Below are 19,412 nucleotides of genomic sequence, written 5' to 3' on the forward strand. Positions count from 1 at the left end.
TTCGTTTGTGTGTCCTGAATCTTACATTTAGCTTCATTGGATGCCCGCAATTCCTAGTGTTATGAGACAGGGAGAACAACTTTTCTCAATCCACTTTTTCTATGCCATGCATAAGTTTATACATGTTGCCGTGACTTGCCTTTTATCTAAAAGGCCCCAAATGCTGCAACCTGTGGAACGATCTCCCTGTTGAGGTACGCCTGGCGCCAACATTACTATCTTTTCGGCGCCAGGTTAAAACCTTCCTCTTCTCCCAGGCATTTTAACATTTTAACATATTTAACATTTTAACATCTATGTTTTAACTTTTTAGCATTTTAATTTAGCATTTTAGTATACTAGTATTTTCGTAGTTTAGTATGTTTAAATAGTTTTCTTTGTGCTTATTGTATATTGAAGTTTTACTGTTGTGAACCGCCCAGAGAGCTTCGGCTATGGGGCGGTATAGAAATTGAATAAAATAAATAAATAAAATAAATTTCCTCATAGGGAAATTGCTCCATCCTCTCATCCATGCATTGAGACTACAAAGCTGTGCCTGCCTAGCTAGCCCTGTGTGTGGAACCAGTCACATTTCAGAGAAAGCTACCTTGGGGGTCCTGGCTTTCTGCATCCTACCTAGCAACCTAAATTCTGCTCCCAGGATCTCACAACTGCATTTCCACATGTCATTGGTGCCAATGTGCACCACAGTCACTGACTCTTCCCCAGCACTATCTATCAGGCTATCTAGATGACAGGTGACATCCACAACCTTTGCACCAGGCAAGCAAATTAGCCTGGGGTCTCCATGCTCATCACATACCCCAATATATTCCTAATGATTTGATCACGCACTACCAGGATCCCTCTACCCCCCCCCCGAGAAGTATCTTTGGTACAAAGGATAGCTGCTCATCCCCCAGTGAATGGGCCCCTTCTAAGGCATAATTTCCCTTTTCCCCAGGCCCTCATTCTCCATGATAACAGGGGAACTAAAGCTGGGACACAGCTATAATGTCCCCAAAGGCCTCATCCAAAAATGCAGGTATAACTAAATTAACTCCTCAGGAATCAATGGAAGGGCAGGAAATGAAGGTTTACACTGTTCCCCCCCCCCCACAGCCCTTGCCAGAAGTAGTTAGAATGCAGTTCAACTTATGCCAGCATACCTGCCTGGTTAGGAATGCCCTGTTAGCATTAGAAATTAGCAGGAATGGGTCTAGAAAGAACATAAAGTTGCTTTTATTGTATAAAGTGACTGCTAAATGCAATTGATGACGACGACGACGACGACGACGATGATGATGATGATGATAATGATAATGATAATAATAATAATAATAATGCCATTAAATGTAAAATGCATCCAATCCATATTCGGAAAGCTGTTTGAAATTCTGTTCTTCCCCATCACAAAAGGGATATAGGTTTTAAGAAAGGTCAGTTGAAATAATCAGGGAGAACATTTTTGTTTTGAAGGAAGACATAAGAAACTGAGGCTTTTTAGATTATAAAAAGATTATATGACAGGTTTATAAAACTATTAACAGTGCAGAAAGAGTAGATAGAAACACTAGCACTTGATATTATTCAATTAACAGGGCTTTTGTGCCTTTTAATAGTGAACAGCTGTACCTGCTGAAATTAACTTTTCTACATCATTCTAAAAGGTGCACCCTACTTGCAAACTTCACTGAGGCATGTGGATAGCCTGGACTGGTACCAGGGGAAAGATATCACTGGGCACACCTGCGAAGGCCCACCCCCAGTGGGGTTGCACTGCCATTCTCTGGAGCTTCCTGGCTCTTGCTCTCCTTGCTGTTGCTGTCTGTTCACCTGCCCTTTCCAAGCATGCCGGCAATGACAAGAGTGAGGAAATGGAACACCACCATCTCTTTTGCGCTCTCTCTCTCTCTCTCTGGACAGTTGTACAGATTTGGCCCAGAGGGAGAGAGAAAGTGGGTGGGTAGTAGTGCTTTGGAGAGGAGCAGCCCCCTTCCAAGGGCTCCGCAAACCTGGAACCAGCAGTTTGAAACAGAGTGCTGAATTAGATAGACCTGTGATTTGATTCAGCAAGTCTGCTCTTGTGTTTTTGTGACCTAGATGCAGCCATTTTTAGCTAGGCAGAGCTTGGCTATTACATCCTGTGTTTTTATTTCATTGCTAGCCTTAAACACAGTATGCCCCTTTTTGTCAACAGTGTACTACTGATTCATATTCAGAGTATAATTAGTCTCTCCCTCACAAACATACTTAGAGAGAGACACATGCAGTGTCTGAGACAATTTTTGGCACATGGGCTGTGTTTTCCCTTCAAGGTCTGTCAGGTTCCCACTTAAAGAAGGAATGGTAAGTTTCTTTTCCTAGTGATATTTAAGCAGGAATTAATGCTGAGAAGAGGTGTGGACCTGGGAAAAGGTATGAGTGCAGAACAAATAGCTAGGATCAACATTTTGGCCCAATTAAACAATAAGTGTAAAACACATTGAGAAGTTTCAGGTGATGAACTGGTCAATGGAGCCTGGCGGAGGAGCCTGGCAGAGAAACACTGCTGGGAGATTTGAGGAAAGGGGCTAACCCAGAGAGGGAATAGCTGCCTAGAGATGTGAAGGCCTGGAAAAAACCCAGAAAAATTAAGGACACCCTCCATTTTCCATTCCCCACCCCAGGCCTTCACTTCTCTACAGTTGACAACTTGTACATCTACAGTTCAAAGTCACAATCTCTTTGGAGGACTATATCAGCTGAAGAGTTTGTTTGTAACATATCACTTATATTGACCCAAGCAAAGCCAATTCTATTTCAAGAAACAGGGCTAGTGCACAGGGTGGACTTCACTTAGCTGTTGGCAGGAAGCATCTAACTATCTTTGTTTATTGATACACACAGCGTATTTATACCACAGACAGAGCCTGGGTTACTCCCAATTTGGAGAAGTTGTGTATAGGAGGTGGGGGGGGGGGCTTACCAAAGGCTCCTGGGGAGGACAAAAAAGGAGCTAAAGGTTCAAAACTAACACAAAACACTCTGCAAACGCAAAAAGACTCCTGCATACACAGAGTGTCTCCCCTGGGAGCTTGCACTGAATTTGGATTGAAGATAAAAAGAGGCTTTCAAATAATCCAAGGTGTGATATTCTAAAATAGCTTTCCTAGCAAAGTTGTGAGAACAAAGGATCCAATTCATTTGAAAACTCAGCAGGATATATTTGAAAGATATTTTATGAGAAGTCTATCTGATACTTCCATGTTTTTCCATGGTGCTTCCTCATTTATTCCCTGGAGGTTTAAAATATATCCCCCCACTTCACACCCTGCAGCAGAGATGGCCACACTTAGGAAATACAATATTGGAGGGAGGGGTAAAAAATGGCAAATGCAATTCAATATAAACAAGTGTAAAATTATGCATATTGGGGCAAAAAATCTGAATTTCACATATACGCTCATGGGGTCTGAACTGGCGGTGACAGACCAGGAGAGAGACCTCGGGGTTGTAGTGGACAGCACAATGAAAATGTCGACCCAGTGTGCGGCAGCTGTGAAAAAGGCAAATTCCATGCTAGGGATAATTAGGAAAGGTACTGAAAATAAAACAGCCGATACCATAATGCCGTTGTATAAATCTATGGTGCAGCCGCATTTGGAATACTGTGTACAGTTCTGGTCGCCTCATCTCAAAAAGGATATTACAGAGTTGGAAAAGGTTCAGAAGAGGGCAACCAGAATGATCAAGGGGATGGAGCGACTCCCTTATGAGGAAAGGTTGCAGCATTTGGGGCTTTTTTTTTTAGAGCAAAAGCGGGTCAGAGGAGACATGATAGAAGTGTATAAAATGATGCATGGCATTGAGAAAGTGGATAGAGAAAAGTTTTTCTCCCCCTCTCATAATACTAGAACTCATGGACATTCAAAGAAGCTGAATGTTGGAAGATTCAGGACAGACAAAAGGAAGTACTTCTTTACTCAGCACATAGTTAAACTATGGAATTTGCTCCCACAAGACGCAGTAATGGCCACCAGCTTGGATGGCTTTAAAAGAAGATTAGACAAATTCATGGAGGACAGGGCTATCAATGGCTACTAGCCATGATGGCTGTGCTCTGCCACCCTAGTCAGAGGCAGCATGCTTCTGAAAACCAGTTGCCGGAAGCCTCAGGAGGGGAGAGTGTTCTTGCACTCGGGTCCTGCTTGCGGGCTTCCCCCAGGCACCTGGTTGGCCACTGTGAGAACAGGATGCTGGACTAGATGGGCCACTGGCCTGATCCAGCAGGCTCTTCTTATGTTCTTATGTTGGGCATTTTTCTAATTTCACATCCAGGAGGCAGCTGCCCATGCACCCAGCTGGACACTACAGGACCGAGCTTTTCCCAGGGCAAAGGTAAGAAGTAAATTGTAGAACTCACAACTAGCATAGCTGAAGCACTCTGCATATGATTTTTGGGCTCAGCTCCTTCTGTTCTCTAAATAAGAGTTTAAGAATGTGGCTTGACAGATGGCTGAGTTCCCCAAGTGATGTTTAAAAATAAAAAGCTGCAGAAATAAAATAGACTGATTTGAAGCATATCTCCCTCTTTAAAAAATAAAAAAGTACACAGGATTCCCCGCCCCCCTTCCATAGTGAAGGTAACAGCTATGTCTTTTGTGGGCATGAGATATTGGCTGAACCAGACCTAACATTACTATCACACGGAGGTGAAGAACCCCAGGCGTGGGTGCAGAACGCAGCCCTCCAGGCAGTGGCAGCTGGTGGCTCCATGTCAGTGGGGTAGTGGAATCTGCTCTGAGTTTTAATCCAAATGTATGTACGTGTGTATGTATGTATCAGATTTATATCCTGCCCTTTCTCCCAGCAGGAGCCCAGTTCAAAGAACTGTCCAACGTTGGACAGCTCCTTGAATGTTGAAACTAAAACCCGGAGTGGAGTCCGCTGCCCCACTGACATGGAACCACTAGGCGCCACTGCCTCCAGGCCTCTCTATCTGGCCCTCCTGACTCTCCCAGGCCACACCCCTTCCCCAGCCACACCCCTCACTGGCTGTGCTTCGCACCCTCTTTGAGTGTTTTTGCCTGGCTGGAATGTGTCCTTGAACACTTAATGTCTCCTGCCTGTCTGGATGGAGAATAGAGAGGGGTGTGTATAGAAACAAGCCTGCTATTCAAAGGTAAAATTTACATTGATTGCTCTGCCCCCTTTTACCTCTGCCCCCACCCACTACTGGTATGTGGTCCCTGGAAGGTTGTCCAGAGGTGAATGCAACCCTCAGCTGAAAAAGGTCCACCACACTGATATAACACTAAGAATACATTTTTAAATTATTGTTTTTTGGTTGCTGGAATTCAGAAGACCCAAAGCAAAAGTAAATAAACCTAGACTAGGATTTCCCAGTGTTGACGCATACCAAGGTGTGGAAAAAATTTCCCGATGGTGATAGAGATCAAGGCTATTATTTACTATCAGATGTAGCTTGGTTCTTCACCAGAGATGGGGAACCTGTTGCCCTCCAGATGTTGTTGAACTGCAACTCCCATCAGCCCCAGCAAGCATGGCCAGTGATCAAGGATGATGGGAGTTGTCATTCAGCAACATCTGGAGGGCCACAAGTCCCCCAGCCCTGTCCTACACAGAGTTAGGTGATCTAACCATATTGAAATGTTAGATGCTTCACTGTGTATAGAACTGGCTATGGGGAAGGGGTCACATGAGGTTATAAATAGGACAAGGAAGGTACTCATATCTAGTAGCAACAATTAAAGCCCTAAAGAAGGGGGGAGTTTATAAAAACTTGGCCGAACCTGGACAATGATTTCTTCTTGTTAGTCTATATATGAGTCCTCTGGCCTCTTAGTCCCTCTATGGAGCACAGTGCCGGAGAGATACAATTACACATACTACTAGAGAGAAAGACAGGGTAAATACTTCAAAGAAATCTGCTCTCCACCTGAGCAGTAAAATGTGACTGCATATGTGGGCTCCTTCTAGAAGCAAGGGTGGGATATAAATGTAATAAATATATATATGGAAACCTTCTGACAAAGGTTATTTCTGCCGGACATATGCTGCCCACTGCTCAGTATGTGAGAGAGTCTGACAATGTTCTGGCAGAGAGAATGGGATCACTAGTAATGGTTCTTTCTTGTGGTGCATGCTGCCCTCTTCTGGTAAGAGTGTGTGGGCATTGTTTGTCTCCATAAATTGCAGACAACTACCTTTTTGTAAGTTGAGAAGTGCTCAGGCAACAAAGAAAATATTTCTGCTTAAAGCTTATTGAGTTTACACACTAACACATTAGGTTCCCTGGACAGTGTGGTATCCTCAGTGAGTCTATCTATCTTGAGTACAGCGAAGGGTGAGCAAGGGGATTTTTTTTGCTCAACGGATTGTTTTCACTGCACAACCAAATACCATTAGTGGGAAGTTAATTCTGTTTTCAGTATTTATAAATAATTGGTTCTGTAAACACTTCTAACAATGGAACCAGCATTGATAGGGTGGCTGTGTGTCCTACTTTACAGAGAACAGCCCTCTGTTTCCTACCCAAAACACTAGCAGGCTGAAGGAGGTAGCAGTTGGCCTTGATATTTGCCCTACCCTGCTCATTTCTGATGCTCTAAATAGGTGGAAGAGTATTATTTTGTGTGATTTGTATTTCCTTTTTTTGCTTATTAAATAGTATTGACAATTTTGGCCTACCCATAGCTCCAAGAACTTTAGAACTCTCCTGTCACCACAAACAGTGCACATGGAAATCCACTAAATGTGAAAAAAATCCAAATTTTCTTTTGCAGATGATGATAATATAATTCATTTTATTTCTGTACCATCCTTTCTCCCAATTAGGAGCCAAAGGTGCTTCACAGCATCAGGAAAATACAATTGCTTCAAAAAAAATTGTATTATAGCCAATAAAAAAACTTCCCTATGGCCAGCTGATTCTAACTGAAAAACTATAATAACATATTTCAACTGCTGGGCCTCTGGGACAATTCTCTCCCCAAAAAGTGAATGAACAAATATGTTGTTAGCTAATGCCTAAAGGCCACCAGTGAGAGGGAAAAGCACATTTTCCCAGAGAGAGAATTCCATACCTGGGGTGCTGCCACTGAGAAGGTCCTGTCTCATGTATTCACCTCCTGGATCATCCCCATTGGTAAGGACCACAAACATGGTCTCCTGCTAATCTCAAGACACAGGCTGGTAGGTATTGGAGGAGGCAATCCTTTAAACATTTGACCTTTAGCTATTCAGGGGTTTGTATGTCAGTACTGACACCTTGAATTGGGCTTGGTAGTTCACAAGCAGCCAGTGCAGTGCTTTAAGGATTGGAGACTTATGTTCCCAGTGTGCTGCCCTGCTTGATAGTCAGGCAGTCACATTCTGCAGAATCTACAGCTTTCAGACCACCTTCAAGAGTAACCTCACATAGTACATTGCTATAATTCCAACATTCGGTTATCAAAGCAAAAGTAATTGGAAATAACTTAAGTCAGCCTCGTTAGTGTGGTTAGGTTAGAATGGGTAGTTGGTAGTAAAAAATTGTTTTTGTTGTTCCCCCTCCCCCCATGTTAAATAGCAATAAAATGAACATTATCTTGGATCCTTAGATAAGTTAACTTAAGGAACTTCACAGGAGAAAAGTTTCACATTCTCTTCTCCCCCCACTGAAATGTTCTCAAGACAGTTGGGGCCTATTACTGAAAAATGTGAGACGGGACTTGCAGGGCTCCTGGTGGAGGGGGAGGAAGGGACAGGAAATGCTTTCCATGCACTTCCATAAGTTAACTTATCTTGGGATCCAAGCGCTGTTAAATTTCATCTCCGTTGCAGCACACTGAGTGGGAGGTTTTAAACTCCCTGCCAGTGTGTTGTGATGGAAACTAACATGGGGCGCTGAAGTGGGCAGGGTATAATTTTCATTCCCTTCCTTGTGGAAGAGGGGAGAATTAAATCTCCCCACACAACATGCTATGATGGGAATGAAAATAACCCCGCTCAGAGGTAGTAGAATGGGTCAGATCAGTGGTTCCCAAACTTTTCACCCTATGCACCACTTGAAAATTGCTGAGGGTTTTGCTTAATGATTTTTCTGCCTGTTGTATCAATTGTAATGCATTGTGCTAGATGCTACATGACTTCTAACTGTATGTTATTGCTTTATTTCTTATATAAAAATAAAATGTATAAAATTCAAATTGCAATACAACAATAGAAATAAGCAATAAAATACAATTAAAACGAATATTTAATGCAGATATGCCATGGGCCACCTGAATGAAGCTTAGCTCGCAGAGCACTGGTGGCCCATGGACTAGGATATGGGGACCCCTGGGTTAGACTATTTTTAACTAGTATCCTTTTTAGATATGAAATGTTGAATGCATTTGATTTGTAGCTATTCTATGGAAGTACTACTAGATCAACTGGGAGATTAAATGTACTAAATATTCATAACTTTTTTTAAAAAAATATTATGGTCAGGTTATTCACAGGAAACGAGTATAGGGCAAATGAATACAGCGTTTAGCTGACAAGTTTCTGCACTGTGCATTTAAAGGAGGAAGGGAAACGCGCTGTAGTTTGAATAAGGATGTTACAAGCGCAAAAGTGTTCCCTATTTTCATCTATCAAGCGTAGTCGATGAGCCCTTCAACAGACACATCGCCTCCCTTAAGCAGTAAAATTCAGTAGGAAACGTGAGGGGCTGTGTTGTCGACTGCGGCGCGTTTCTCTGTTTGCCACGCCCCTTCTAGAGTAGCATCAGAATTTGACGCAGAAGGAAATGGACGCCATCAACATTATGTTTTACTGATACTATTTTTTTATGATCCAGCCTGCCCCTTATCGTAAAAAAAAAAAAAGTTTTTCCTTCTGCAGTGGGATACGGAACCAACAACTTCAATCACAAATGCTAGCCGTGCCACAATTTGTGTTGCGCAGTCGGACCTAAGTGAGAAACTATGCTCGGAGAAGCTGGGACCGGAAGTAGTCCTGGGATGCCTGTATTGACGCTGCACAGCCGGTCTCGGGTTAGTAGCGCGTCAAAGGAAAGTGAGTGGGTCGGGATACTATACTTGTGTAAAGAACTGTGAACAGCGGAAAGCAGTTGAGGTATACAGAATTGATATTGTAGTTCAGGGAACTCTTGAGCAGACTGTAGTCTATAATATGTGGGTGAGGTTGAGAAGGTGAATTCAGCATCTGAGCTTGGGAACTGATCCTTTGATCACTTGGGAAGGGAAATGAGGGTGTAATAATTTAGTAGTATTCAAAGTAGTCTTTGTCTTGAGGTTATTGATCTCCAGGAAGTTTGTGTGTGGAGTGGAGTTAAAAGGCTTTTAGACTGATTTATTCATGTGTATTTTAAGCAGGATGTTTTGTGCTCTAGTTTCCTATGATGCTCCCTTTTGTATGCCATAGCCTTCACTTTTGGTCTATATTTACTGAGAGCTACCATAGGAAAAACTAAACTCCAAAACAGTATGAAAAACGTATATGTAATAGATATTTGTCAAAATGTAACAATATCTTATTGCTATTCCAAAAAGATTGTAATGAAATCCATTCATAATACAGCAATCCTGTCCAAAGAGTAAACTGCAAAATTCCAACTGAGGCTGCAGTCCTAAGGCCACTTACCTGCTAGTAAGCTCCATGGAATTCAGCAGGATTTACATTTGAGTAGACATGGTTAGGATTATGCTCTTACTAAGGAGTAATAGAGCAATCCAAAACCCAGCCAGGCAGTAGGGGGACATGACAGAATGATAGGGTCACTGCTGCATCTGCAGTGCCAGTTCTCACATGCCTGCTGGGGCAGAAAATAGGGGAGCTGTTCTGGGATATGGCAGTCTGGAATTGCCATAGTGTTTGGGCCTGATGCTGTGACAGCAGTGAGGCCAGCTTGGGATTCAGCAGAACTCCCTATTTTGTGGGATTTCTTCTGGTGATACATTTTTCTCCCCACACCTTTGGTGGACAGAATGGGGAGCTCTGCTCTGGCAGTATAATGGTGGAGGCCAGCAAAGCTGTTCTGGGTTGGGTGTAGGAAGACCTCCACCTCTTTCAAGGCCCTATGTGCCTGATGTCCCATTGAAATCAATGGGATTTCTAAGTAAACATGCATAGAATTGTGCTGTATGCTATAATGATAGAAAGGTTCTTCTATATTATAAGGACAACATTCATGTAGAAATGATGTTCCGTAATTGTGCTTCAAATGAGGCAATTCTGGTCAGTTGCATGTCTTGACATATGGCTTGATGGAGTTTCATGTAATCCAAATTGGCCTCAAAAGAGAATATAAGCAAGTTAATGTTAAAATATTCCGTTAAAAGTACTGGAAATTATAATTCAGTGTAAGAGATATCTATCACGATGTGGAAAAATAAAAAAAGGTTTAAGACTTCTTGTATTGGTATTTCATATGCACTACTGACTTGTTGAAAGATTATACATGTGTACCAGATGTAAACCCTGTTGGGTTCTATGGGACTCCCAGATAAGCGGGTAGGGGATTGTAGCCTAGAGATCTGTGTAACACTATGCTATGTCAAAACAAATACTGATGGAAAAGCTCAGCCATTCAAAAAGTGAATCAGTTCTGTCTGGAGTATCATTGCAATATTGTATCTTTTTAAATAGCTGCTTCATCCGTTTCTGTGGATATCTTTACTAAGAGCCATACTCATTCATAGGTGTACTTGATGGCCCAAGTCTTGGCAGTTGAAGAATATACATGATTGATTGTTTGTGCCTCAAGCAGGTAAGGGGACAGTCTTCGTTATCAATCATCCAAAAATAAAAATGGCAAAGGGCAGCTTTTTTTTCATGAGCTCTGCAATTTATTCTATATGTCCAGTAATTTAAGTAATTTACAGGTGAAAGTACATGTTTGTCTGTTATGCAGTTCAAAATATGAGACTTAACAAAGTCCGCATGGGCTTTTGCCAAATCAAAAGCTGTAGAAGCCAATTTCTGAGTAACTACTGCATGTACAGAATTCTAACTGTATCACTTGCTGCATAGGAGTCGTGGCTTGGAGTAACAATTTTCTGCTTATAATGTGGAAATTTCTGAACATAATGATATTTTATTATGCTATTGGGAGAGGACAAAGCAGCAAAGAAAGGTGATGTAGTTCTGTCCTGAGATGGATCGGTTTTGTGATTTGAATTCTGAAACCCCTCATTAAACCATGTGTTCCAGAATACATATGTGTGCATACACATTTTTTAGTATGTTTTAAAAACACACTTTCTGTGGTAGTTCGTGAGATATTCTTAGGCTCTTTTTTAATAACAGGGATTAAGGTCTGTGTGTGCTACATTTCAGTGGCTGTTTGCACATCGTGTTAATGTGAACATGCAGCATCTGGGTGCATGCTGCTCAAAAGTTCCCACAGCACTCCTGCCCCACTCCCACTGGTGTTGTGCTGCAGACATGGCTTTAAACAAAGCATGAGTGATAACTAAGATTTGTTCTTGCTTTGTTTGGAGAACAAACCAACCACAAGCACAGGTTTGGATGGCAAAACTGGTTTGTTTCCTCTGCAATGCAGCAGGAGCAAAGTAGGAGTGCTGTGGGAACTTTTCAGAAGCACGGACCAGCACATGGCTTGTTCACATTAAACCATAGTTTGTTTTTAACTATGGTTTAATGAGACATGCAAACCCAGCCAGTATCCCCTTCCTCATGTTGTCTACCTCCATATGTTAGAAACTATAAACAGAAACTATAAACAGAATTGTTTTGTTGTGATTTTTTTTTTCAGCTTAGTAACATGGACTTTCTTTTTGTATTTTATATAGCATCTGGGCCTGGACACCATTATATATTGGACAGTGGATGCAGAGCAGCTCTTTTGTTTCTGAAACTCTTGCTAATCACCTTTGACACCAGGCATGTGTGGAGTCTGTATGACAACATCTACATTTTGGTTTGGCAAGGTTACACCTGTGACTGTGTTTTTTTCTGCTTCAGCGATTCAGGTTTTCAAAGAATTTGGTTGCAGTTTTTTTGACATGGATAGCAAGAAGGGAATGGCAAGAAGATTGGCCATAGGTGGACTTGTAGTGATAGAGATGGTAAAGAGCAATAAAAGCAGACAGAGAGGCATAGGATACTATACTTCCATCCCTAAGGGAAGACCATACTAGATACCCTGCCCCAGAATTCTAAACCTTTATTGGATACTGCCTGTGCTGGTCACATAGTGTCTGGAAACGTGGCATTTCTTAAATGAAAACAGATTTTTCAGAATGCCAGATTTCAGATTCTGCAGTATGGTGGCAAACATGTGGATGTGCAGAATACACAAAGTCCTGGTCATTGGTCCCGTAGGTATGGATGTTTCAGATGCCTGTCAAGACTGTTGTGTTTGCATTTTCTGTAAGCTAACTGCATGGAGGGATTAGTTCCAGAATATCAATCATTTATTACGGTCAAAGACCAGCACTATAGAATATTAAAACAATAAAACATATCAATATTATAGAGAGAAAGAAACAAACAGCTGCAACATAAGATAATATGGCACTAATGGTGTTAGGTAAATACACCAATGGGCAAAAGGCCCCCAGAAAGTTAGCTATTATTATTGTTTTCCATCATCACTTTCCTACAGGTAAGAGCTGATGCACAAAACCTTGCCACATTAACTATGACCTGTGGGACCCTATCTGAGAGTAAATATTCTAAATAAAATGCATCAGACCTCCCTGGGATATTTTGAAGAATTGGGGTGATGAGATCAAATCGGGAGTCCCAATAAAAAGGACAATATAGCAGCACATGAGCAACAGTCTGTTGTTTGTATAGGGAGCCAGAAAAATCAGTTAATTTGGCAGAGGCAAATCTGTGTCCGTTAGGTATCTAGCTCTGGATCACTTGCTTTTTAATCATGCTTTATTTTTTGACTTCAGGTGACAAAATGGCCACAGGAGCAGATGTGCGGGATATATTGGAACTGGGGGGCACAGAGTCTGAGAACATAGGAACTATTAATAAGAAAGATATCATCAATTCTGATAAGGTATAAAAGGGATGAAGAAAAGGGATGGGAGGAGATTGCAAAGAGCTTTGCGATAATAATTCTAAGCTGCAACAAGAACTTATTTTTTTGGATCTTACCAGCATGATCCTCATATTTCATACAGAAATATGCTTACCCTATTTTTGAGCAATTTGTGAGACTACATTTACCTTAAAAAAATAAAAGAGCAAGTCTTTTTTTCTTTTTTGAAATTTAACACAATTTTCAACATCCTTACTCTCCTCAGCATCTTTCACCCACTTGTGAAAGCAATGTAGTATCCCTTAATTCAGTTTTGTTTCACCTGTTCAGTGAATTCTTATGAGTTTATACAGCATACAGCTGGGATGTATAATTGAAATGCCCTCCTTTTGGCATAAATCAATATCAATTTGTTCTTCTTTCGTTCATAATATTTACGTTTTGAATAATATTCCTCACACTATGATGTTGGGGGTCATGGAACACCATTAAAACTATATTCACACCAGGGCTCTTCTGTCTTTCTTTTTGTTACTTCCTGTTTATGTTTGCAGCATTGTTGGGTATAAAAGAGAAACGTGCCTACAGCATAACGACACAAATGTAGAGGGATGGGAGAATTAAGGATGGTTTGTCTGTGGGGTTAGGGAGCCTGACTGGTACTGCAGATATTGTCAGTCAGCTACAAGTAGAACCTCTTCTACTCTCTTACTCTCCACCTACATGATCCTACATTTTGAGAACTATTGGTGAAATCGGAAGTGAAGGCTTTGGGAGGAAATAAAATACAAATAATGTCCTTCTCTCTCTGTTCCATCCCGTTTCACACCCATGTATATATTTGACCTGAGAGTTTAAGAAAGCTTGACTAAAGTTAAATCAGTTAAACTGGATTGATGCTTTGGGGCATTGCAAAGGAGAGAACACACAAGTTGTCCATGTGAAAATCAAGATAACCAGAAACTGGTTTTGATTTTCCTACAGAATTTTTGTTTTAAAACAGCAGAGCCTCTAATAAACAACTTTTGTTTCAGAAAAAATCCAAGAAGTCATCAGAGACCCTCACATTTAAGAGACCAGAAGGAATGCACCGGGAGGTCTATGCACTGCTCTACTCAGATAAAAAGTAAGAGTTTTGTCACAGCTTTAGTCTCGGGTAATCGGTCTTCTCATCTAGGTATTTGGCATGTGAAAGACAGTTCTTGAAAATGTACTTTCTCCAGCTTCAGGACAAGCCTTTACTGTTAGCCTCTTCCTAGTATCTCTGACTTGCTCTACTGGAAGTGCTGTCTCAGTATTTTGATCTCCATGGTCTAGATGTCTGAGGCCCTTCTAATATGTAAATTTTCCAACAAAGTGTTGGGAAACATTGAAATATTTGGTGTCTGAAAGATCTGTAGGTTTTGACTCTGAATTTTCTCTTTGGGTTTCATGAACCTCATACAATGGAAAGCTTGCATGAATTGAAACAGACTTCTCAACTCTTTCACATGCTAGTTTGTTCCTGGAGTGTGTGTATGTATGTATTTTCAAACTTGCATCTGTTTATTTTGCTTGTGCAGACGATGAAGGAATCTGAAGCAGGGAAGAGAAGTCAGGGTGGATTGTATAAAGATCTTTGCCATTATGTCTTGCCTGAATAATGTTTCAGGAGTAATATGACACTCTGGGCTCCAGGGAGGAAGGGCGGGATATAAATCTAATAAATAAAATGCTTAGCAGATTCCTAGATTGGATGAAATACTTGCAGATTTTCTGTATTTTGCAGCATTTGAAAGTACTTTTCCAACACTAGTTCAGACATAACAAGGAACCATAGTTTTCCGTTATGAGATGTGCTGTGATTAGCCTTTACTTTGTGTACATCCTCCTCCACTTCTCCTTTGTGTAAGAGAAGAGATTAAAAGCTTTTGAACTAACAACATTCCCCATTTCATTCAAACTGTAGGAAATTATTCTGTGGTTTGTTTAATAATCCAGCCAAATGAATTTGCTATGCTTTCTTAACTTTGAATGCTTTGAATTGATGTAGAGTAAGTAAAATGGTTAGTAGGTTAAGTTACTGGAATATTAGATACGGATTGAACATAAGTAGAGACTTTATCCCAATCTGCATCTGTGTTTTGTTTTAATATATTTTTAAAGATGTTTTGTTTTAATATATTTTAAAGGCTGTTCATGATATTTTAAAGTGTTTTTAGTGTTTTGGTTTGCCGCCCTGGGCTCCTACTGTGAGGAAGGGCAGGATATAAATTTAATAAATAATAATAACATGTTTTCCAAGGTATTTATTAAAAGGATTGCTTGAGACTTCTTATCTTGTATTGCAAATTTGGACTATACTAGTCTTGTACTGAAAATGGGTGTGTGTGTGGAATAGTAGCCGATAATGAAAACTCAGTTTCTTTTCCCAGAAAGAGTCAATCACTGGAGCTGTCAGGAGTGTAATCTGTTTGCAAATCTCTGCAAATTCCAAGTGTGTGTCGCTTTCCAGCATAAACAAATATGGCCATTGTACAGGTGGATAGTGTGAGGGAAAGAAGAGTTGCACTGTACAGAATGCTTTCCAGATTTTACAGTGCTTTCTCACTTGCAGATTGTTGGTTTTTCTTGCCTGGTTCATCATGGTAAGCCATGGTTTTTGTGGAAGCTGTGGTTCATTTAACAAACTACAAACAAACCATGAATTGTCCCACAGAACATCAAACAAAACTATAGCTTGTCTTGTGAAAGCTTGACTTGCTTTTTTTCTGTCCAGTATACTGAGTTCATTTGCAGCACCCTAGCACTGGTATCACCTCAGCATATCATCAGCCCCTTTACCATTGGCCACCTGTGTGAATGGGGCTTAGAGATTTATTTGAATAAACGGTTTGTAAATTCTCCTAAAAAAACAAAACACAATATAGGTCATATGCGTATAGATCTCTGTATCTCACCACACTTACAGCAACTTGCACATCAGATGCTGTTTTCACCTGGCTTTCCAAGGTGATGTGCCAGTGGGGCTACCAGTGCAACACCACCTAGTGCAGGAGTAAAATGCCTTGACAAAGAAGTTCAAGGAAGTCACCACCCATAACGAGTGCTCGGTAGTGGAACCTAGAATAGTGCCCTTCTATGATAAGTTGGCAGCTATCCTTTTAAATAGAGACACAAGTCTGCGCTACATTGTGGGCAGTGGCATTAGTGTACCCAACTAGCAATGGTGGAATAGATCCAGACCAGTCGCAGAAGCTATGTCCAGGCAAACCTCATCCTGCACTGGGAAAATCTGGCCAGCTGAGGTAGACTTCTTTGTCCACTCCAGGAACTTCAGGGCAGGGCAGATGCCAACTCTGCCAATGCCACTGCTTTCCAGCAACCCTCTTCCTCATGCTGCATCCACTGCTGCCCTCTCCATTGCACATCCTGGTTCTTCTATGACAGTGCCAAGTAGGCAGAAATGGCTTGGAGTGACCACACATGGGCATCAAGCTGTGAAGGAGCCCAAGGTGATCCCGAGATCCATCACTGACCCTACCATGATGCAGATACCAGTAACTGAAGACCAACCATCAGGCACCTCCAGGCTCAGTGTGTACTGAAGACCACCAGCATCCATTGAAGCAATAGTGGTTCTCCAGAATGAAGCAGTCACTGTGTTTCTAACAGAGGAAGACCAAGCTGAGGAGGCAGCTCTAAAACAATGCCAGCATCTTCTGCTGGCCTAAACAATCTCACTATTAGGGAGGAGAGTGCAAGAAAGAGACCCCTTAGAAGTTGAAGTCTTGCCTTTTGGTTTTTGAGCTGGCATTCTTGTCATTAGTGGAGCAACTGAATAGTGAGGAAGAGACAGTCAACCGAGCTAACCTTGCTGTCCAGGGGGCCTTTAATGATCCTACCAGCTCTATCTTTCATAATTTCAAGCAAAGAGGCATCCCTGTCCAGGAACCTGCTTGGTCTGGGGAAGTGTCCTAGAACGTTGGACCTGCTTATAAAAAAAAGGTTCTAATAGTTCGTTGTGTGCTTTTTAACACTTTTAGGCAGTGAACATAAACAGCAACTTGAGGAAGTGGAAAATTAGGCACTGCAGCAGCAGCAACTACAAGGAGAGATGCAACTAGCCAATGAACAGAGGGCATCAAGGCTAAAGAGCAGGAAGACTGATTGTGGCCTTTACACCTCAGTGGGCCACGTCCATATAGGAGACTAGTAAATGGTGACTGTCTTTGGTCTGGAGAGGTTTGGGTTGTGTGCTGAGCATGTAAGATCATTCTAGTGCAGAGTGTTGTGTGCTGAACATTGTACAGGTCTTAAGTTGGTGTTTAACTCTTTCTCAAAGATCATAGAAAAGTGACTGAATATGCAAAATGAGCCTCATGCAGACAATAGGTTCCATTTATTTGTGCCTTGTATCTCTTTCAGAGATGCACCTCCCCTTTTGCCAAGTGATACAACGCAGGGCTACCGAACAGTTAAGGCAAAGCTGGGATCTAAGAAAGTGCGACCTTGGAAGTGGATGCCTTTCACCAATCCTGCAAGGAAGGATGGCGCCATGTTCTACCACTGGAGGAGGGCAGCAGAAGAGGGCAAGGATTACCCTTTTGCCAGATTCAACAAAGTATGGAGACTTGATCAGGACTTATATTATACGTGTGACTGGAAAAACATGTTTCAAAGTATCACAAAGGACGTAAGAACACAGGAATAGCCTGCTGGATCAGGCCTATTGCCCATCTAGTTCAGCATTCTGTTCTTGCAGAACAACCAGCCCAACCAGTTGCCTATGGGAAATCTGCAAGCAGGGCTTGAGTGCAAAGAGCACTCTCCCCTCCTGCAGTTTCCAGCAACCAGTATTTGGAACCATACTGCATCCGCCTATGGAGGCAGAGCGTAATCATAATTGCTAGTAGCCACTGATAGCCTTTTCCTCCATGAATTCCTCCTCCTTTATTAAAGCCATCCAAGTTGGTAGCCATCACTGCCTCTTGTGGGGGCGAATTCCACAGTTTAACTGTGCACTGTATGAAGAAATACTTTCTTTTGTCTGTCATGAATCTTTCAACACTCAGCTTCAGTGGATGTCCATGAGTTCTAGTGTTACTTTTTCCATGCCATGAATAATCTTATATACTTCTATCATGTCACCTCTTAATCATCTTTTCTCTACACTAAAGCCCCAAATACTGCAACCTTTCCTCATAGGGAGTCGCTCCATCCCCTTGATCATTCTGGCTGCTCTTTTCTGAACCTTTTCCAACTCTACATATTTACCTTTTTGAGGTAAGGTGACCAGAACTGTACACAATATTCAAAATGTGGCCACACCATTATGATATTGGCAGTTTTATTTTCAATACCTTTCCTAATGATCCCTAGCATGGAATTTGCCTTTTTCACAGCTGCTGCACATTGGGTCAACATTTTCATCGAACTGCCTGCTATGACCCCAAGGTCTTGTTCCTGGTCAGTTACTATCAGTTCAGACCCCATACATGTATATGTGAAATTAAGATATTGTTGCTCCAGTATGCATATCTTTACACTTGTTTACATTGAATTGCAGTTGCCATTTTACCATCCATTCGCTCAGTTTGGAGAGGTCCTTTTGGAGCTCTTTGTAATCCTTTTTTGTTTTAACAACCCTGAACAATTTAGTATCATCAGCAAATTTGCCCACCTCCCTGCTCACCCCTTACTCTAGATCATTTATGAACAAGTTAAAAAGCACAATCCCTGATCCACAAGAGGAGCTCTCCTGTTATTCCATGACTGCTAAGCTTACTCAAGAGTCTTTGGTGAAGTACCTTATTGAAAGTATTTTGAAAGTCCAAATACACTATGTCAACCACATCACCTCTATCTATATGCTTGTTGTCATTCTCAAAGAACTCTGGTAGGTTAGTGAGACAGGACTTACCCTTGCAGAAGCCATGCTGATTCTGCTTCAGCAAGGCTCACTCTTCTATGTGCTTGATGATTTTATCTTTAACAATACTTTGTACCAGTTTTCCCAGGACAGATGTTAACCTAACTGGCCAGTTAATTTCCAGGATTCCCCCTGGATCTCTTTTTAAAGATTGGCATTACATTGGTCACTTTCCGGTCCTCGAGTATGGAGGTGGGTCTGAGAGACAAGTTACATATTTTTGTTAGAAGATCAGCAATTTCACATTTGAGTTATTGGAGAATTCTTGAGTGAATGCCATCTGGACCTGGCAATTTGTCAGTTTTTATTTTGTCTGTTAAGCCTAGAACTTCCTCTCTCGTCACCGCTATTTGCCTCAGACTCCCTTCATGCAAAAGGAGGCACAGGGATCTGTCCTATATCCTCCACTGTGAAGACAGATGCAAAGAATTCCTTTAGTTTCTCTGCAATCTCCTCATCCTGCTTAAGGACACCTTTAACTCCCTTATCATCAAATGGTTCAACTGC

General features: G+C 41.5%; 1 protein-coding gene across 4 annotated transcripts in view; it reads left to right on the forward strand.

Annotated features, from left to right (window-relative positions):
- The first annotated feature begins 8,858 nt into the window (after positions 1 to 8,858).
- Positions 8,859 to 19,412, forward strand: part of DMAP1 (DNA methyltransferase 1 associated protein 1) — a 49,722-nt gene continuing 39,168 nt past the window's right edge. The window contains exons 1-6 of one of the 4 annotated variants that reach the window (XM_061632733.1): positions 8,859 to 9,090; positions 10,624 to 10,744; positions 11,790 to 11,880; positions 12,903 to 13,012; positions 14,029 to 14,120; positions 17,402 to 17,597. In XM_061632733.1, the coding sequence (XP_061488717.1) occupies positions 12,911 to 13,012; positions 14,029 to 14,120; positions 17,402 to 17,597 (390 nt within the window). In that variant the 5' untranslated portion in view covers positions 8,859 to 9,090; positions 10,624 to 10,744; positions 11,790 to 11,880; positions 12,903 to 12,910. The remainder of the gene's footprint in view (positions 9,091 to 10,623; positions 10,745 to 11,789; positions 11,881 to 12,902; positions 13,013 to 14,028; positions 14,121 to 17,401; positions 17,598 to 19,412) is intronic. The other 3 variants (XM_061632732.1, XM_061632734.1, XM_061632735.1) reach the window with 3 other exon arrangements.

Source organism: Rhineura floridana, chromosome 6, assembly GCF_030035675.1.
Source record: "Rhineura floridana isolate rRhiFlo1 chromosome 6, rRhiFlo1.hap2, whole genome shotgun sequence".
Taxonomy (NCBI): domain Eukaryota; kingdom Metazoa; phylum Chordata; class Lepidosauria; order Squamata; family Rhineuridae; genus Rhineura; species Rhineura floridana.